Source organism: Rhinopithecus bieti, unplaced genomic scaffold (assembly GCF_001698545.2).
Source record: "Rhinopithecus bieti isolate Rb0 unplaced genomic scaffold, ASM169854v2 scaffold_30032, whole genome shotgun sequence".
In the NCBI taxonomy this organism is placed as follows: domain Eukaryota; kingdom Metazoa; phylum Chordata; class Mammalia; order Primates; family Cercopithecidae; genus Rhinopithecus; species Rhinopithecus bieti.
In genome coordinates, this window is record NW_016813134.1 from 196790 (window position 1) to 218350 (window position 21561).

Here is a 21561-nt window from a genome sequence, read left to right on the forward strand (position 1 = left end):
TAATGATAGATTTGTCCATGTTTTCTTGAGATTCTGTCTTTTTATTCTTTATATAATTTGAGGCTGTGTCTTAGGTACATAGAAACTCAGAATTTATTGTGTTCCTAAAAGAATTATTTCATTTATTATTATGTAATGATCCTTTTTATTATTAATAATGCTTTTATTTTAATATTTATTTTGCTTGGCATTAGTCTAGTTATCCCAGTTTTAAAAAACAATATTTGCCTGTTTTTTTTTCCTATCTGTTTACTTTGAACACATGTGAGTCATTATGTTTTTGGATGTGTTTCTTCCAACAGTATACAACTGGATTTATTCTTAACCAATCTGATGTTTGCTTCTAAATGATGAGTTTATTTCTGTTTTTATTTATTCTGATTGCCAGTAATTTTGGATTTATTTCCATTATCTCTGTTTGTGCTTTATATATACTATGCTTTTTTATTCCTACTTTCTATTGTACTGATTAATTTTCATTAATCCTCTTTTTATCTTCCGCTTATCTAGCAGTGGCCACTTTTAACAGTTTAAAGCATGGTTGATTTGACAACATCTAAAATTATTCAATATTTCTGCTTGCTTTCAGAATGGTACCAGGGTATTAGAAAACTTTCAGCTTTCCAACTCCCATCTTAAACACAGTTATTCAACATTTTAGTGTTATCTTGTTTTTAGAAACACTAATGATTTACCCGCATGTTTACCATTGGGCAAACAAGTAAACTTTCCTCTAACTTTGCTCTTCCGAATTATTTCCTTCATTCCTGAAATAGTTCCTTTAGTAGATCTCTTAGAGATAGTGTCTTGGTGGTAAATTCCCTCAGTCTTCCTTTAAAGTGTCTTTATAACATTTTTTTTTTTTTGCTCTTAATCTTGAATACAAATTTATCTGAATATAGAAACTTAGGTATATACAATTTTAGAATTTAAAATTTTATATATAATTTTATTTTCTTTCTATATGTACATCTTGCTGCTGAGAAGTCTAATCGTCATTTCATGTGAGTAACTTCTCATTTCTCTCTGATAGCTTTAAAGTTTTTGTTTTCTCTATCTTTGATGTCCTTTAGTTTCATTATGATTTGTCTAGTTAGGAATTTTTTTTTTTGTTTATTCTGCTCAGAACTTCTTAAATCTGCTTCTTGAATCTGAATAATTCATTTGTCTGTCAGTTCAAAAATTTATCTGCCATTGTTTCTTTAAGTATTCCTTATCCTCCCATTCCTTCCATTATTTTCTCCTAAGTATTAAATAAATTAAGCATCACCCATATTTCTCAATGGTTTTTAAGATTTTACATCTCTTTGTTTTTCTGCCTTACATTATAGTTAATTTTGAAAATTAATTCAAGTTCAGTAGACCACTCTTCAAGCATATTTAATCTCTTGAACCTATTCATTTATTTTAAATTTCAATGTCTAGTTAAAATTTTCCTGTTCTATGTGGTTCTCTCTCAAATCTATAGATTCTTTTTATAGTGTCTTCCTTTATTATTTAAAATACTGATATCTAAAAGTCTTTCTTTGATAGTTGTATAATAGGGGTCTAATCTCGTTTTGGGAATTCTGTGGACGTTGTGTGCCTCTTGCATTTTCTTCCCCCTAATGTTCCCAGGGTATTATCTGCTTATAACTGCTTTTTTCAGCTGAGTTCTTGGCTTGGGAGATCTGAGATTATTCAAGTAGCATAAATTTGAATTTGAAATCCATATGAGTGAAGGCATATGATAAGAATTCTGAGCGGAGATTATTTTATCTTACCCACTCCACCCAAGCCAAGAGTGGCAAGCATCCTTGTTCTCCTTTAGGACAGTGAGTAAACTTTTCCTTTCCTCCATTCTTTCAGTGAAGGTGTTGCAATTTAAAGCTTCAGATTTTAAATTTGCAGTTGTCTCAGTTCCAACTTTCTGCCTTGTATTCATTCAAAACTTTGTTTCCAACCTGTGTATCTATTAAAATTCAAGTCATTATGTTTCCCAGATTGGGGATCAATCCCTGCAGCGTAAGCTCCCAGATTCATCATTCTAGCTTTTTGTACCTCTTTGTTTCTGTGCTCTTGGGGATACTTCTTATGGCTCTGCAATACATTCACAAGAAGCTATTTCACATGTTATTGAATTTTCTAGATGTTTTATTAAGAGTTGTGTGGGTTATTTTGTCTATAATATTAGCACAAATGAAAGGGTTTTTTTGTTTGTTTGTTTTTTTTTTTTTTTTTTACTATTTATTTTCCCTTTGAGGTATGATACATAATGACATTATTTTTTAGCCAAAAATTGCTTATCTTTTAATCAAGAATCAGTTCATTCATATTTCTTTTTTTCTTTTTCTTCTTCTTCTTTTTTTTATTTATTATTATTATTTTTTTAATAGAGTCTTGCTCTGTTGCCCAGGCTGGAATGCAGTGGCATGATCTCAGTTCACTACAACCTCTACCTCCCAGGTTCAAGCAATTCTCCTGCCTCTGTCTCCCGAGTCACTGGGATTACGGACGTGTGCCCCCAGGACTGGCTAATTTTGTATTTTAGTAGAGATGGGGTTTCACCATCTTGCTCAGGCTGGTCTCGAACTCCTGACTTCAGGTGATCCGCCCACCTCGGCCTCCCAAAGTGCTGGGGTTACAGGCATGAGCCACTGCACCTGACCCAATTCATTCATATTTCTTATTGGAAGTGATTTCTGTAATTTCTTAAAATTTTATTGCATAAACAGTAACTTGCCTTCTATTTGTGTTTTTTTCAATTTCTTTTGTTCTTTCTTTTCTTTTTTTAATAGGGGTTGGGGTTGGGTTCTGTCTGGTGGCAGTAGTCATCCCTACAGCCTGGCTTCTAAAACAATAAATAAATACAATAACCTCTACCTCCCAGGTTCAAGCAATTCTCCTGCCTCTGTCTCCCGAGTCACTGGGATTACGGACGTGTGCCCCCAGGACTGGCTAATTTTTGTATTTTTAGTAGAGATGGGGTTTCACCATCTTGCTCAGGCTGGTCTCGAACTCCTGACTTCAGGTGATCCGCCCACCTCGGCCTCCCAAAGTGCTGGGGTTACAGGCATGAGCCACTGCACCTGACCCAATTCATTCATATTTCTTATTGGAAGTGATTTCTGTAATTTCTTAAAAATTTTTATTGCATAAACAGTAACTTGCCTTCTATTTGTGTTTTTTTCAATTTCTTTTGTTCTTTCTTTTCTTTTTTTAATAGGGGTTGGGGTTGGGTTCTGTCTGGTGGCAGTAGTCATCCCTACAGCCTGGCTTCTAAAAACAATAAATAAATACAATAATTTTTAAAATAGGAGTTATATTTTGCTTTTATTTTCTCTAGTATTTTCAAAGGTATATATATACTTCTTCAGAGTATATTTGTAAAAGCCTTTAAGTATTTCAAGCCACTTTTAAACCAAGTTTAGCTATTTTAAATCAGTATTTCTAAGAGTCTCAATTCCTCCTAGGTAAACAAGAAATGTCACATAGCTTTCCTCTTCTTCTCCTTCTCCTCATATTCCTCTTCTCTTTGGTCCTAATTAATGTAATTTAAAGTATTGGATCTAGGCTTTAGTAATTAGATTTTAACAATATGAGTGTTCTTTACTGAGATTACTTTTACATTTTATTTTAATTTAAAGGGACACAAAACTAACATGCAAAAATCAGTTGTATATATTCACACCAGTAACAACCTATCCGGAAAAGAAATCAAGAAAATCCCATTTATGATAGTAAAAAAAAAATGAACAAAATACTTAGGAATAAGTTTAACTGAGAATGTGAAAATCTGTACACTAAAACTATAAAACATTCATGAGAGAATCTGAAAAGACAAATAAATGCTAAGATATCTCATGTTCACTGGATGGAAGAATTAATATTGTTAAAATGTCCATACTACCAAAAGTAATATATAGATTCAACACAATTCCTATCAAAATTCCAATGGCATTCATCACATAAACAGAAAACACAATTCTAAAATTCATATAAAACCATGAAAGACCCCGAAGAGCCAAAGCAATCTTAAGAATGGAAAACAAAGTTGGAGACATCACATCTCCTGATTTCAAATGATATTACAAAGCTATAGTAATCAAAAAGGTCTTGGACTGGCATAAGAACAGACACATAGACCAATGGAATACAGAAAGCCTGGAAATAAACTCAAGCATATATGGTCAACTAGTTTTTGACAGAACATCAAGAAGATACAAGGCCGGGTGCAGTGGCTCACTCCTGTAATCCCAGCACTTTGGGAGGCCGAGGAGGGGTGGATCACCTGAGGTCGGGAGTTCGAGACCAGCCTGACCAACATGGAGAAACCCCGTCTCTACTAAAAATACAAAATTAGCTGGGCCTGGTGGCACATGCCTGTAATCCCAGCTACTAGGGAGGCTGAGGCAGGAGAACTGTTTGAATCTGGGAGGCAGAGGTTGCGGTGAGCCGAGATCATGCCATTGCACTCCAGCCTGGGCAACAAGAGTGAAACTCTGCCTTAAAAAAAGAAAAAAAAAAAAAAAAAAAAGAAGATACAAAGGGAAAAAGGGAGTATTTTCAACAAATGGTATTGGGAAAACTGGATATCTACATGCAAACAAACCAATTTGGACACTTTTTTTATACCACACACAGAAATCAACTCAAAATGGTTTAAGGACCTAAACATAGACCTGAAACTGTGAAACTCCTAGAAGAAAACAGAGAACAAGATCCCTGACATTAGCGTTGGCAGTGATTTTTTGGACATCACACAAAAAGTTTTGGCAACAAAAGTAAAAACAAACAAGTGAGACTACATCAAACTAAAAGTTTTGCACAGCAAAAGAAACAATCAATAAATAGAAAGGCAGCATACAGACCAGGAGAACATATTTATGAACCATATGTCTGATAAGGGGTTAATATCCAAAATATGTAAGGAGCTCACACAATTCAATATTTTAAAAACCTCCAAAAAACAAAAAACAAATAACCCAACTAAAAATGGGCAAATAACCTGAACAGACATTTCTCCAAGGAAGACATAAACATGGCCAGCAGATGTATGAAAAGGTATTCAACTAATCAACAGGAAAACTGAAATAAAAGTCGTGACATATCACCCCGCACCTGTTAGAATGGCTATTACCAAACAAAATAAGGGGGAAGTGTTCATGAGGGTGTGGAGAAAAGGATACACTGTTGGTTGGAAGGTAAATTGGTGTAGCCATTATGGAAAACAGTATGAAGGTTGCTCAAAAAATTAAAAATAAAACTACCACATGAACCAGAAATCCCTCTTCTTGGTTTATACTCAAAGGAATGTAATCAGAACCTTGTAGAGGTATCTGCACTCCCATGTTCACTGCAGCTTTATTCACAATAGCCAGGATATGGAAACAACCTGTGTCCATCAATGGATGAGTGGATAAAGAAATTGTGACACACACACAACACACACTCACAGAAATATTCAGCCCTGGCCGGGCGTGGTGGCTCAAGCCTGTAATCCCAGCACTTTGGGAGGCCGAGACGGGTGGATCACGAGGTCAGGAGATCAAGACCATCCTGGCTAACACGGTGAAACCCCGTCTCTCCTAAAAAAAAATATAAAAACTAGCCGGGGGAGGTGGCGGGCACCTGTAGTCCCAGCTACTCGGGAGGCTGAGGCAGGAGAATGGCGTAAACCCGGGAGGCGGAGCTTGCAGTGAGCTGAGATCTGGCCACTGCACTCCAGCCTGGGCGACAGAACGATAATCTGTTTCAAAATAAAAAAAGAAATATTATTCAGCCCTAAAAAAGAAGATCCTGCCATATATGACAACATGACTGAACCTGAAGGGCATTGTGCTAAGTGAAATAAAGCAGACTCAAAAAGAAAAATACTGCATCATCTCAGTCATATTTTTTTTTGAAACAGAGTGTCACTCTTGTCCCCCAGGCTGGAGTGCAGTGGTACGATCTTGGCTCACTGCAACCTCCGCCTCCTGGCTTCAGGTGATTCTCCTGCCTCAGCCTCCTGAGTTGCTGGGATTACAGGTGCCCACCACAAAGTCCAGCTAATTTTTGTATTTTTAGTAGAGATGGGGTTTCACCATGTTGGCCAGGCTGGTCTTGAACTCCTGACTTCAGGTGATCCACCGGCCTTGGCCTCCCAAATTGCTGGGATTACAGGTGTGAGCCACCACGCCCAGCAGTAGAATCTATTTTTAAAAGTCAAATATGTAGAAACAGAGAGTAGATCAGTGGTTACCAGATAGAGGGGGGAGAAAATAAGAGATATAGGTCAAATGGTACAAAGTTGCAGTTATGCAGGATGAATTAAAAAAAAAATTAAAAAGCAGTCTGCAAATATTTAGACATCTATTTTAATTGATTTTATTGCTTGACACCAAATTTCAACTCTTTATCAATTGGAATATATTTTTAAGTAATTTTTTTCTAAGGTGTTGCAAATTTTCTGAGACCTGAAAATGTTTGTTGTTTTCAACTTGCTGGATTTATATGTATTTTGTGCTACAAATTTTCCCTCTTAAAACTTTATTGCTAAAAACCAAACCAAACCAACAAAACCAAGAAAAACCCAAACTCTGTAGCTCTTGCTTCATTTTTTCCCTAGAATTTAGTGTTCTGAAATTAATATTTATTCCACTATAGATATCCTGTTTTTCTATGTGGCCATGAATGTGTCTGTGTGTGTTCTTGAATAGATGTAAAATTTCTTTTAAAAAATCCATATGGTTCAAAACGTTATCTAGATGAGACTATCACGTCTTTATTCAGCTAAGAAAAATTTTATGCTTTCATGGTTTTGTCTTTACTTTCATGGCATTTGTACTGGTTTCTTTTTAAAGAACTCTGAACTCTTCTTGGAACTCTTTTGGGGACCCTTTAAGGTCCCTAGCACCTTGCAAGCAACTAGCACAATTTTATATAAGTTGGTTCTCCATTTTCTATGTTGTTTGTTTTGTATTTTCTGTTTCCAGTTTTCTTTTCTGTTTATGTTGTATGCATTTTTGGAAAGCTTCTCCAGTTTATCTTTTATATCTTTTTTTTGTTTTTTTTTTTGAGACGGAGTCTCTCTCAGCCGCCCAGGCTGGAGTGTAGTGGCGCGATCTTGGCTTACTGCAAGCTCCACCTCCCGGGTTCACGCCATTCTCCTGCCTCAGCCTCCCAAGTAGCTGGGACTACGGGCGCCCGCCACCACGCCCAGCTAATTTTTTGCATTTTAGTAGAGACGGGGTTTCACCGTGTTAGCCAGGATGGTCTCGATCTCCTGACCTCGTGATCCGCCCGCCTCAGCCTCCCAAAGTGCTGGGATTACAGGCGTGAGCCACCGCGCCCGGCCTTATCTTTTATATCATCCATTTAATGTTCAGCAGCAACAAACGTAGTCTTGACTGACACACCAATGCAGAATTGAATTCTGACACTGCATTTTTGCTTCCTTAAAACACGTCCTATCCCTTTCTCCTCCCCTCTTCCTTTATTCTGTTGTCTTTTCTGTTTAACCTGTTTTCTCATAAGTTTGTTTCTCTATATTCAAATTTATGTCTTCATGTGTGCCAAGAAGTTTTCTGAAAATGTCTCTAGATTCTGCAGAACGTCATTTTCAAAAGGACGCTTCTCATCTGGGTCTTGAAGGTGCTGCTCCTGGTTTTGCAATGTTCTAATAGGTCCCTGAAGTGTCCTGACTTCTCTTCACTCCTCCTTGAGAAGGCAAAGACTCATTAATTCTCAGTGTATTTTGGTAGGTAGGATGAGTGGGTTGGCCTTCGATCCTCTAGCTGTCTACTTGCTTAATCACTGAATCGCCTTTATAAACCTACGGCAATGCTTAATTGCCAGTTGCCAGCAGGCTTCATCTAGTGTATGTCCTCTTTACTGAGGTAGCATCTTTCTCCAACCACCATGCCAATTCTCTGGTGCTCTGACCTGCTGTATCCCAGGAAAAACTCTAGTCAGCAGGCTGTACTGTCACAGTACAGTCATTACTGTGACTGTTTCAGCCTCTAGACTGTTTTTTACCTGAAGAATGCATTGTGTCTTCATCAGCCCATCCATCTATCCAGTTGTGTATTTCATTTTTAAGCTCTTCTAGATGTAGAAGACACTAAGGAAGGGAAGAGGAAGACCAGGGAAACTGTTCTTTGTTTGGCTTGAAACTGAACAACAATGGTGATGATAGATATTTACTCCATTCTCTGGTTATTAGAGATCCTGAGTGTCTGAGTCAAGTATCGACAGAAAGGGAATGACAATATGCCTTCCTAGCTATGTCTTTAAAGCAGTTTCTCTTTTAAAAAAGAGAACTTGGAACCCGGGAGGCGGAGCTTGCAGTGAGCTGAGATCTGGCCACTGCACTCCAGCCTGGGTGACAGAGCGAGACTCCGTCTCAAAAAAAAAAAGAGAACTTGGCATATGTCATACATATGCTTGATAGATTTTTCTCAATCTGGCTTGATGTACCTTTTAAGTATTGTCAGTTTCTTCCACATCCTGGCAATTAGGTTGTCTATCAGTGTTTGTTCACCTTGTTTTATAATTCTTCATATTTGTCTGGATTTGCTGGGGTATTTTCCTGAGAAGCAAGGAGAAGCATGTTGGAGGCCCCGAGTTAGAGACCTTTTCGGATGACAAGTCCCATAATACCTTTCATTTTTTTACCCATCTCCATTGGGAGACCATGAGATCTTTAAAGGGAGAGACTGGGTTCCAGCCATCACTGGGTCCCTATCACTTCACCGACAACTGGCACAGAATTGCTGCTGAATAAATGTTGGAAGAAAGAACAAAAGAGGGAAAGGAAGCTTTTTGTTATTTGCCTATTATCCATATTAAAGTGTTTCAAATAAATCTTAAAGGATCCACCTGCCTCTCAAAAAATAACTACACTTGATCTTAGCCAAAAGGCTGAGAAGCGATCAAAAAATAACTGATGAAAATATGTTTTGCAGCTTAAGAATCTAATTAAAGGTCACCTGGGTCATGGAATGTATAACTGAACCTTTTATTTATGCAGTAAAGCAAAATGTCAAAAGGAAAGGATAGGATGGGGCAACAAAGTCTTCTCATGTACAAGATATGCATGTGATCATACTCAGGATGGATGCTATCTGTGTACCCTTTTCACTAATAAGTAGTGAATAAAAAAGGTTATATATATATATACACATATATACACACATGCACATATATATACACATACATATGATGTGGGTTATAAGTGAGCAGGAGCATTCTAATAGAACAGCTTTATACTGGGTACAATTATCAGGGGAAATTGTGCAACTGTTTTCACTAGAAATGCTTTCCAAACATTTAGACACAAAACTATTTAGAGGTAGGGAGTGAACTGGTTGACTGCCCCAAAGCCTTCTAGTCAGATGGGCCTCTGAGTCTTAGCAAAAGAGTTCAGTCACCCTTGGGTGCCTGAGAGCCCTCAGTTGCTGGCCTTAGCAGCAAGCATCTGTCGCTTTGAAGGAGTGATTTAGTGATATCAAATAGCTGAGTGATTAATCAAGAAAATAAGCGAGCATTTGACATCAGACAGAAAAAAAATTGCCAAGGAGATGCTCTAGGGGAAAAGAGGCACCCAGGCTTGGAATCCCAAACCAGTGGTGCCTTCAGGGATATTTACAAATCATAACCCATTGCTAGAGAAAGATCAATCTTCTGCAAAGCTAAATTAATATTTAACTTGCTCAAGAAAAGTCAATCCCTTGAGTTATTAGGGAAATTAGCAAGCAGCCCTAAACTGACACTATTCTTGCCTGAGCCATCAGCATGTTCTAGAAGTCATCAATGAGTTAATGTTCCCTACCCCACCCCAATCAAAACCTTTCCTTGAATTCCTCTTACTCTTCCCCTCCCTCCTTCTTTTCCTGCTAAAGAACACTTCCTTCAAAACAAACAAACAAAACCTGATATAGATGCCCAGTAAAAAAGATAAAAAAGCTACTGGAGTAGAGGTGAGGTCTGAAGCTCCAATTCCTTGGCCACTTTCATGAGTATCCCCTGAGGAGGCCTCAGGGCAGTTGTAAGCTCCTGGACCAAGAACAGCAGCTTCCAAGCCTCATCACGCAGCAGAGTCAATTGGGGAGGGGAGGATATGAAATCACATTCGTGGGCTGTATGAGTCTGTTCTCACGCTGCTAATAAAGACATACCCGGGACTGGGTAATTTATAAACGAAAGAGGTTTAATTGACTCACAGTTCCACATGGCTGGGGAGGCCTCACAATCATAATGGAAAGCAAAGGGGAAGTAAGACACGTCTTACATGGCAGCAGGCAAGAGAGAGCGTGTGTGTGTGAACTCCCCTTTATCAAACCATCAGATCTCATGAGACTTACTCACTATCACAAAAACAGCATGGGAACTCCCCCTCCCCCATGAATCAGTTACCTTCCACCAGGTCCCTCCCATGACATGTGGGAATTATGGAAGCTACAATTCAAGATGAGATTTGGGTGGGGACACAGCCAAACCATATCACGGGCCTACCTCATCCCTACTGATTTAAAATCTTTACTGAAAGGCCTAGGGATCAGTATTTTTAGAGGGCCTAGTTAGTGATGTTCTTGTAATTATCCTGGCACAAGTTCAAAGTCCCTAGCAGGGTTCTACTTGAAATCCCTGTACTTGGTGGGCTCCAAGCACCCCCGACCCAGGTGTGACATTCTGCAGTTAGTTGGATAATGGTCAGTTCTATCTTCAGCCATGTCTGAGAGAGCCATTCAGTACCCACAGAAATATAACATGAGGGTATCAGGGAGAGGGACAGAAGAAAAGGCTTCCTAGGAGAGGTGGGATTTGGGTAGGAATAGAGGTCAGGAAATTCAATTCAACTCATTTTAGTTGTGCAAGTAAACATCCAGTACAGTGCTTGTGGCAGAAGGTGCTCAGTAAACAGAAGGTCTTCCCAGCATGTCTAACTAGCCACTGTCACTCTCTCGCTGCTTCCTGCTTTGTGATTCTCCAGAGCTCTCCTCAGCACCTGACATACCACTGCCTATTTGCTTATTATTGCCATCCCTCTACCACATGGTAAGACCCCTCAGAGAAGGTCTGTCTACTGTGTTCCCATAGCTAGAACAGGGCCTGCCTGAATACATGGGTGGGCACATGACTGACCTGGGTGTCGCTGCGGAGATGGCAAGAGAATATCTTAGGCCCAGAGAAAGACTAGCAGAGTCTGGGCTGAGAAGGCAGGTTTCAGGGAGCTTACAGAGTAGTCTGAATGTCATGCTAGGGTGGTCAGTCTCTCTTCAGCAGACAGTGAGGAGCCACTAGGTTGCTATGCAGGGAAGAGATAAGATCAAGCTTGGCTTGAGAAGGATGAGTTTGGCAGCAGAGTGGAGGGATTAAGGGGAGGGAGGGAAGCTGGACCATCATTCAGAGACTCTCCAGTTGTCCAGGGGAAGGTAGCATGGGCTCACACTGGGTCAGATGCACAGGCATAGGACAAGGGGATAAGAAGGAGGATGTGGCAGAGTGGGGGCTTTGCTAGACATGCCTGCCAAGTGACTGTGATGTAGTGAAAGGGGGAGGGAAGAGTGTGAAACTCACCCATCCATCCATCCCTCTGTCCATTGGTGAGAGGATGGCTGTGGGTAAAACAGCAAGTGAAGCTGCCAAGGAGTTGCCCATGTACCCCAGGAGGATGAACTCCAAGGATGGAGTTTGGGGGATACCTCTCTTGGGAGCTGAAGAGGTAACAGAGAGAACAGAAAGAAGTGACAAGATGGGTAGGAGGAGAAGCTGGAACATGGAAACTGGGGCCAGAGCCCCAGAAGAACTACTGGACACCAGTGTCAGTGGGTGCTGACGGTGCAGGAGGATGACGGCTAACTAGGAGCAGGTTGTTGCCCAGGGTGACATCAGGTGGCTCCAGGGACATCAGGACACAGTTGGTGGTGTGGAGGCGCAGAGGGCAGCTAACATGGCATTAAGGTGGATGATGAGGAGGTGGAGGTTGATGACATCTTCCCTTCAGGCACAGAGGTGGGGTGGAAGGGAGGGGAGGGGAGGAGGAAGGCAACCTGAGTCAGAGCCAGGGAAGGAAAGAATTGTCAGGATTGGGGGACTTAAGTCTGGCTGTGGTGGAGAGGAAGCAGTCCCAGCAAAGGAGAGACTAGACACGCAGAGGCGGGGGTGGGGGGGGAACTGATTTAGAAAAGCCCAGAAAGGAGAGTCATCCCAAAGAGAACCATCACATCTGCCTGCTGTTAACTCATTAACAGACCAGGAGAAAGGCTTGGTGCTTCCAAGGTGAGAGGCCTAGGAGGAGGAGGGGGGTACCTAACGGGTCATCCCTGACCCTGTAGGACCAGACTATTATCAGGTCTGTAGGGGGGCAGGGAAGGAAGGAAGGGCACATCTCCAGCATAACATATAACAGCCTCAAGGTGAGTTTCTGATTTAGAATCCTTGACCATCTCTAGAAACAGGAAGATAAAGTGTAGCTGCGAGAGCTGAGCCTGGGAGAATTGCTCCTATCTCTAAGGCTGCATCTCCGGTTGCTGCCTAAGTCCTTCCCACCCACACTGAAGGCCTGGCCCGCAGCAACAATACACCTCGCCTTGCGCAGGCCTGGGAGAGCCCTCTTGCCGGCTCTGCTGTTTTATAGCTATGCAACTCCTGGTCTGCCCCCGCTGAGCTGTCCTCTGGGGTCAGGGCCCTCTGTGGAAGTTCACAATGCATTGGTAAGTGAACACTAAAGGCAACCAGAGGTTTCTGCAGAAAAAGTACTGCGAAATGTTGGACAGGAAGCAAGTTCGGTTCCCTGTGGACCCTGAAGCAAGGGCCCACAGGTTATCTGAACAGTATTCATTCTTTAAACGGACATGTACTATGCCTCCCACAGGCTAGACACTGTTTTGTGAACTGGGGACTTTGTAGTGAACAAAATAGGCAAGAATCCGAAAACGGTGACCCCATTTTAATAAGGGGGAGACCCAGCGATAAACAAAATTGATTAGTAAATACCAACCCGTGCTAGACAGTTAAGAGCTCTGCAGGACAGGCACTGGTGCGTCCCTGGAGTTGCTATAAACAGGGTAGGCAGGGTGCTCTTGTCACAGAGAAGATGAAAGAAGGCTCATTTGATTATTTAAAGCGCATTCGGTCCTGGGTGGGATGTAAGGGCATGAGGCCTCCACAGCTCTTTCGCTGGGCCCCCTAGGTGGGGACAGAGTGAGCTGGGCGGACCGCTGCGGTTCTCCGAGAGCACCACGAGGGGGAGCCCGGACCCCTCGTAGCGCCTTCCGAGCCCTTCCGCACAGCCTCGCAAGCAAAAGTTTTTCTTAAACTAACAATGCCAGTGTAAGGAGGTGCTCGCGCCTGATTGGCCGGGGGAATTTTGCAGGTTTGATTCCTTGATTGGACAGGAGGTGTTAGGGGTGGGGAGAGAGCTGATGGTGGGGGATCCCGCTCCCTCCCGCGTCAGTCTGGCCGGCTCCGTCCTCCCGTAGGCTCCGCTGTAGCTCGCAATGTGACACCAGGACGCACTCGCTCTCGCGCGCTCTCCCAGGCTCGTTCTCCCTCGCCCTCTCTCACACACGCACGCACACACCCACCTCTCCCATAAACACACACACACACATGCACACCCACACCCACGCGCGCCCGCACCGCCCCACGCGCGCACACTCTTGCCCACGCCCACGCAGCGCTCCGGGAAGTCGGGTCCCTGCGAGAGCGCGAAAGGATACCGAAAAGCCACCCGCGGGGAGCGCAGCGGCACCCCGGGACGCGGCGCTCTCCCGGCGCTGCTTCCTCAGCTCGGGCTCGGCCTGGGGGCCGCCGGCCAGCGATGGCCCTGGATTGTCTGCTACTGCTCCTCCTGGCATCCGCAGTGGCGGCGATGGAAGGTAACGTACCCTCCACGGAGCAAGTTGGCTGCTGGTACCTGCCGCCTCAGGACTGCTGTGCTCCGCAGCTCGCGGGGTTTCTCTAACTGCTTTGCAGTGCCAGACCCGAGGGCAAGGAGGTGTGGGAGCCTCGGCCGCTGCCGAGCGCGGGGCTTGGGCGGCACCCACCAGCGCGCCCCCAGCTGGCTCTTAGCGCCCGAAACTGACTCGCTGAGTCTCCCGGTTTCCTCGCCCCGGCACTCCCTGGCAGCCTAGGTCTCCCGCAGCCCCCGCCCGGAGAGCGCGGAGCCCGCTGCATTGCGGTGCAGGCTCCTTAGCTCTGGGCAGAGCCAAAGCTAGGCGTTGGGGAGAAAGGGGTGCCTCTGGCCATCCGGCTCCTGGAGTACTGGCGCCCGTCTGCTCCCAGGCACGGATGCGCTTCTGAGCAGCCGCGCGCCACCTCCCTTTCCCCAGCTCGCGGTCCACGGGCTCGTGGACTCTGCTCGGCGTGCAAGCACTTCGCGCGGGGGCCAGAGAAGCTCTGCCCTGGTACCCCGCAAGTGGCCGCCGAAGGAGAGGGGTCGAGTTCATTGGCCGTACCCTTGGGGACCAGTCTGGAGGCCCGGGCGCCTGCGGGACTGCACGTTTCCAGGGTCAGTCGGGGAGAGGTAGACAGCCTTTTCGCCTCTTGAGCCTTGGAACAGGAGTGGGCTGGGGTGAGTGGTCGGTCCTACCTAAAGTCTCCCAGCCTCTCCACCATGCCGAAGGGGAGGCTTGGCGGCCGGGAGTCGTCGGGCAGCCTCACTCTCTGCCAGCTCGGACTTGGCGGTGCCTCCGGCTGGTGGCTGGAAAGCGCGCTCCAAAGACACCGTGCCCGGCGCAGCAGGGAGCCTGGGCGCTCGGTAGCGCTCGCGAATCCCTGTGGGAAATCCCGGCCCAGCTCCCCGCCTCCCGCCCCTTCCCCCGCCCCCATTCTTCGCAGCCTAGCAGCGGCCGCGGCAGTCTCCTGGGAACACAGCTCCGTGGGAGAGCGGAGTTGGAGTTGTCGGGAGAAAACCAACTCTAGGGGTGATGCGCTGCCGCAGTCCGGCTAGCAGCCCCACTTCCCGGTGTCCTACGCCGGGTGGAACTCCTCTGGAGGACTCCAAACCGGGGAGACGCAGCTCCTGGCGTCCGCATAGCGTCCCTATCTGGGAGCTCGCTCCGCTTGTCACCCGTTCCTCGCAAAACTATGACCGGTTGCCCGGTGGAAACTCCCCCAAACACGATGGTTTGGTGCCCTCCGCCATTCCGGAAAGCGCTGCCCTTCTGGAAGTGAAGCTGGAGGGGCACTCCGGGCCCTGAGGCGCGGCTAAGATTCCCTACCCTTTTGGCGAAGACCACCGCATCCCACGTTTGTTCTGGTGGCGGCGTGGGGGTGCGGCGATTAATGCCTAGAAAGCTCTCGCTTGCTTTTCCGAAGGTGGCTTTTTGTCTGCCCTCCGTCTCCTGCTGCCCTCAGGGACTGCTGGGCTTTGTAGGAAGGGGAGCAAGGAAGGGTTTGCTTTTGGAACGTGCAGGAGGAGACTGGAGCCGTGTGGAGCGCCGTCAACACACTGGAGCAGGGATGCCTGGGTTTGACTTATTGAGAGACACGTGTGGGAGCAGTTGAAATTGGAAATTCAAGGGGATATATACCCCCAAATCGGGCAGGAAAGCCCGGTGAGCGCATTTGCAAGGGCAATTCCAGACTGTACTTACAGCGTTGGGGCGGCGTCATGCCGATCCGAGGCTGGGTCTGGCCCGCTGCTCTTTGCGCCCCCAGAGGTTCAGTGGCCGGGTCTCTGAGAGGCGATGGGTGCCCACTTTGGGGAGCGTGCTGTCGGCATTGGGTTCCTGTGCATGCAAGCGAAATAGTTTGGAGAGCAAACGTATAGAAACACAGCAGGCATCAGGACGTGGTCAGTTTCCTCCCTGCCCCTCTTCTCGGCTAGCCAGAGATCCCTGTCTGCTTGCCGGAAGCTGCCCGCAGGTGCCATTGTGTCGGATCCCAACCAGGTATGCAGGGCCCTGACGCCCAGGCCTCCCGGAGCCACTTACCCCTGGTGCTGTGGCTTCTCTTACTGCAGCCGGGAAACTTTGCCAGTGGCCTGACAGGAAGGAGCCTGACTCTGTGGGCTGAAAATCTCTCCAGCAAGGGTTAAAAGAAACGCCACGTTCAGCAGAATATTAAAGCAGCCCCCTGGTCCCTACTCAGTACGCAGGGATATTAGGAACCATTCACTCCCTCCTCTCCTAGAATGAACACAGGCAGGCTCATTTTCTACTCTCTACACACGGAGCCGCCTTCCCGCCTGCCTGGCTGGGCTGGGGCCAGCGTTATTTGGTTCGTGATGAGTGAGGAATAGTGATTAGAAAGTGGATCAATGAGCTGCCTACGGACAGCAGATCCTTCCGAAACTCGGCTGTGGTCAGGGGGCGCCTCTCCCTGCTGATTTCAGACACTCATGTGTCTGTCTGCTTTCTTCTGGGGGCTGCGGTGGAATTTCAGTGAGGCCTTGGCACCCAGGGCAAATTGCTCTGAGGTCTGGCGGGTCCTCAGCCCAGGCCAGGGCAGGGACAAAGGGACAGTGACAATCATGGGCCAGGTGAGGAGATGTGGCCAGCGGAAGGCAGGGCCTTAAGACACCCCCCGCCTGGGTGGAAGGAAGGAGGACAGGGTCTGGTTGTTTCTTGGCCAGAGGGGCAGAGGAGGGGAGGGAAGGGAAGGGGGCTCAAATTCCCATCCTCAGGCAGGAGGGCTGTTGGTTTAGGGTGTAGGAAACGCAGACTGAAAGAAAGCTCCTCTTCCCTCCTTTCCCCCCACACTCCCGCATTTCCAGCCAGTTCTGCTTTGTGAGGAGGGAGATGCCACTACAGGGAAAAGGTTCGCTGGGGCTAAGTCTGTCTTCAGAAAGGAGTAAGGCAGGCTGTGCTGGCAAGAATGCTGACATCCTTCTGCCTTCTGGACACAAAGCTAGGCCTCTTTGCTTAGCGTCCTGACAAACAACTGCCTCTTCAAGCCCACTGGTGCCTTTTCCCACCTGCTCTGAGAGCTTGTTGAGAATGGGCTGCTGGTGTCTGTGAAGTTAAGGCAACGGCTTGCATTCTCTGAGCTGCCCCTTGTCTTGTGCCCTTTGGGATAGGATCTGGAAACACAGGCTTCTCTGGAGGCTCTGCTACAGCAGCAGAGGACACCCACCTTCAGAGAGAGACATCCCTGGACTAAGCACATTGGCTGTCCTGGGAGGTGGCAACCTGGAATTGCTAACTGCTGGAAGCAGTCTCCCAATCCCACTCCTTGTGTCCAGGGAGTACCCATGCACCTGCAGAAGGCCTCAGAGTGCAGCACACTGACTGATGGGAATAATCCCAGGAGACCTGCTCTTTTGTGTAGCTAGAGTGAAGTCCTGGCCCTGGCACCCTTGGATGTCCACATGTATTTGGGTAGTAGATTTCTCAAGGTTTGACAAGTAGTGGGTTCCCAGTAGGCATTGTTGATGCATGAGTGCACGACTAAATTACTGTGCCCCTTTGTGGCATGCCCCAGTGTGAAATGCTAGGGCACTGAATTTCACTGCACACATTTTGGACACAGTTACATTTCCATTACCTGTTTGTGGTGGAAAACCCCAAACTAAGCCCACGTGTCTTCAACAGGACACAAGGCTAGGCAGTGATTGGCTGTTTCTGCGTTTTCTGTTAGTATTTGTTTGCTGTGTGTGCATCTGTTTTGGGTGTCCGTGAACGTGCTTGAGCCTGTAAGCATTAGCAGGCACCAAAGATTTTTAAAAATGTCTGAGAAAGAAAAGTAAATTTGAGAAAATTCCATGTATTAGCGGATTTTATTTTCTGTGCAACGTGGAATGATCACCATTACTCAGTGTTTGTGGAGCTGCCTCCTCAAGCCACGCATGGAATGCTGGCGAGGGAGGGCAATGCAGCTCTGGGCAATGGCTTGGGAAAAGTCTTGGCAATGTAAACAACTGCAGAGGCCCAGACTCAGTCCCAGCTCAAACCTTCTGCATTGGTGGAAGCCAGCAGCTTGTGATGCTCCCGAGCATGGGGAGGGCCTCTAGGTCACACAGTGTCCGGCTCCAGTCCCTTCTGCATGCTGTTGACTTGTGCAACCCAGATCCAGATCTCAGAGCCCTTACTTTGTTTACTTACAAGAATGGGTACTGATGACCAAGATGTGCTTTAAGAAAAGCCCATGAGGCAGAGGCACAGAGGCATGGTATGGCTCTCATTTAATTTTACCCATTGAGAAGTAATCTTTGATAAAGCAAATAGGACCAAAGAAGAAGGGCGATGCTAGGGGACACAGGACACCACCATGACCCCCTCTTCTGGATCTAGCATGTGTACTTCCTATTTAGTAGAAACTACATGTTCTTTAGTTGCTTGAATAAATTTTGTGAGCTTGGGGCAATGAAAGGAATATATGGGTCAGGAGGGAGGTCTGGCCATGAGGATAGAGATGGAATCAACATGGGTGGTGACAGATAGCAGGATCATGAAGCCAGAGTACTCCACCTGCCTTTTCATCTCCCAGCTCTGTTGCTTGGAAAAATTACCCAGTCCACCTGGCCACAGTGTCTTTCTGTGTTGAGTGGGTCATGACACCCGCTTATTCTAACCATAGGGGTAGGGACAAGTAATAACCAATATAAGGACACACTCTGTACAAGATTGAAAAGAAAGTAAGATGCTATTAAAATAAAAAAACATGTATATTACTAAATTTAAAATAATATATAGTTAATCTTTAAATGTTCTTAGTATCACAAAGGCTTAGATGCATAGTGCTTTTCTAGCATGGGCAAAAGGTAGGGGCAATTTTGGAAGCCCAAAGAGGGGAATACCAGCTCAAGTAGTGTTTCCCAGATTTCAGGTAGTATGTTACCTGGGCAGTTTGCTACAGACTTCCAGGTCCTAACCCTAAAAGCTCAGCAGGTTTGGATGGATCCTAAAAATCAGCATTTTAAGTGGGCTTTCCTGAAGATCCTGATGTATGTGCTTCCTGGAAACACTGCCAAGGGGAATGTTTCTAAACCAGGTTGCCGTCGGAAGTCCTGGTAGGTCTTGCCCAACTCAGCACTTGCTGAATCAGAATGGCCTGGGGATCTGCATTTTACCGAAGGGCCCCAATGATTCAAATGCAGACAGCCTGGCACCAGTATATTTGGAAACTGCTAATGAGATCTAATTCACTTAATCCTTACAAAACCTATCAGGTGGGTATTATTATAATCAACTCCTCTCACATTTTTCAGGTGAGAAGACTGAGATATAGAGTAGTTAAGTAATTTGATAAGGTCACACAGCTAGTAAGTGGCCAGGCCTGGATTTGAACCCAGGCAGTCAGGCTCTGTAGTCTATATTTTTAGTCACCTTACTCCACCACTTTTGAAGGCTTTGCATGAAGGAAGACTTATATCAGCTGGAATCCAGGGGTGGGAAGGGTTCTAGTGCTGACTCTGCCATTGGGCACTGGGGACTTCATTGGCTACTGGGGGCTTAGGTTTCCATCGTCATGCAAGAAGAGATGAGCAAAATGTTCAGACAATCTCAACACTTCAGATCAAGCTCCAGTTTCTATATAGCTCCCTCTCTGCACCTTACTCCTACCCCACTATTCCCACCCCTATTGCAGCCCTATACACTCTTAGATACAAGGCTGGAGACTTGTCCTGCAGCACACTTTCTAATAAGGACTGATATATTTGTCCTCTCTCTGCCCTGACCAGCCCTCCCAAAGAAGAAATGATCATCAGAGAAGTGTCCCCAAAGGAGATAAACCTGGGACCCCATGTGTTCTGGGGCAGTGGAGGGGCACACCGAACCCTTACCTATCCTCCATTGACTGTCAAGAGCGTCTTCCTGCACCTGAATTCCAGGAGTCTGCATTCCTTGGAAGAGCTCTTTTTATGTCTCCCTCTTCCGCACTAGCCACTTAAGCAACTTGAATATTTCTGTCAGATTTCAATGTCTCCAAAGATGGTGGAGAAACAGAGCATTGGATGTCTGCCCTTCTGAGGAAATTACTGTAATAATAAAGTAACGCCTTGGGAAAGATTTCATATTTAAAAGCAAAATTTTGCATGAGAAATTCCTCAACTTCTGCAGATTCCTTTTCAAGCGGTATCTGTAGGTGGGGCCCTCGTGTCAGAGTGCTTAACTATGCTTGGGTGGGGGGCATTGAGGGGTGAGATCAGACCATCTGCTCCATCAGAGGTCCCTGATATCTGCTGTATTAGAGCCACTTTGCCAGCTTTTGTTGATCATTCCCCTGGGGGTTAGAAAGTTGGTAACACACTTTCCAGGGAGGCCTGGAGGACAATGGGTTGGTTCTTCTTTGTTGATGGAAAACCACTTTCTATCTGACTTAAAGTACAGGAAGCAAACAAGTGCAGGGTTAGCTCTGTCCCTCCTTGTGCCTCGCTTTTCTTGTTGTTGAATAGACTGGAGGAAGGATCGTTATGGTAGAGAGAGTAGCAGGGACTTGGAGTGGATGCACACCCCAGGGTAGAAGCAGTTGTAGAAGCAGGGGCTGACAATTGTAGATAAAGTCCAATCTGAGGCATGGTGACCCTTTGGCAAATCATGGGCGGGGCATGGATCTTCGTAGCCTGTCAGGGGTTCTGTAGGAGGCAGCTCAGCATCTGATTTTCAGGTATCAGAGATAGGAAAGAGTGAGCTTAGCCAACATCAAGAAGGCTAAGTGCCCTCCACGAGAAAGCCTAGTGCCCTCCATGGGGAAGACTGTACTCTAGGGACCTCCTACTGGCCAGCAGCAGGCCCAGGATTGTGCAGGTGGTGCAGACAAGATTGGGGTCATGGTCCCCACTGGTACCATGTAGCATTATCTGCCAGATGCCTCTCACTGTAACTGACTTGTATGTTTACTTCCAACTTTGTGAATGAGAAGATTTCATTTCGACAGCCTAGCAAATGGTTCATTATGCTCTCAGCCTTCTAGGGCAGGAAAAGCATCTTATTCATCTGCTCACTCACTCTCCAGCAAGCATGGAGTGTTAGCTCTGTGGGAGGATGCCCAAAGCTAAAGATCGGGGGGCCCTTCACTACACTATAATGACCCTGCTGGTGATTCAGGTTTCAAGATGATCTACTTGTGAAAACAGGGAAAAGGTGATAAAGAAGGTCCTGTTTCCCACCCCCCATCACCAGTACAGATGTTTCTCCAGGTCAGGCGAAATCCCAGCACCTGCAGACAGTACCACTAGCAGCTGCTTAAGGAGGGTGCTCATGGAAGGTTCCCCCAGAGTTCTCTGTAGCAGAACTGGCCCAATGTGGAAACACATAGGAGACTTTCTGAGAATTACCAGGACTCATTTCTGCCCACAGATTGCACCTGAGGCCCTGTGCCTCTCATCTCTCCCCTCCCACTTCCTGGCGGCAAGTGACAAAATGACCGATTTGAATTTAACCTCCTCGCTCTGCTTCTCCATTTCCCTGTGAAGGTGATAATGAACAGAGAAATGGGCAGAGGCAGGTGGTCAGAAAGGGAGGGGACAAGTGAGGGGAGCAGGGGCCCAAGGCTGTAGCTTGGCAGTAGCTTCTAAGGTCCCTGGGACTGATTACAGGGGCCGTGTAAGCCTGAGGGAGCCAGCAAGGGGTCAGGCTTGTCTGCACAGTTTTGACATGTCAGAAGCAAGACTGGAGGTCAGTTTCAGGGAAGGGAAGAAACTTTCCAGGA

At 45.9% G+C, this 21561-nt stretch overlaps 1 protein-coding gene across 1 annotated transcript in view; it reads left to right on the forward strand.

Annotated features, from left to right (window-relative positions):
- The first annotated feature begins 13335 nt into the window (after positions 1-13335).
- Positions 13336-21561, forward strand: part of EPHB1 (EPH receptor B1) — a 451564-nt gene continuing 443338 nt past the window's right edge. The window contains exon 1 of the mRNA XM_017847708.1: positions 13336-13844. Coding sequence (XP_017703197.1) covers positions 13787-13844 — 58 coding nt within the window. The 5' untranslated portion in view covers positions 13336-13786. The remainder of the gene's footprint in view (positions 13845-21561) is intronic.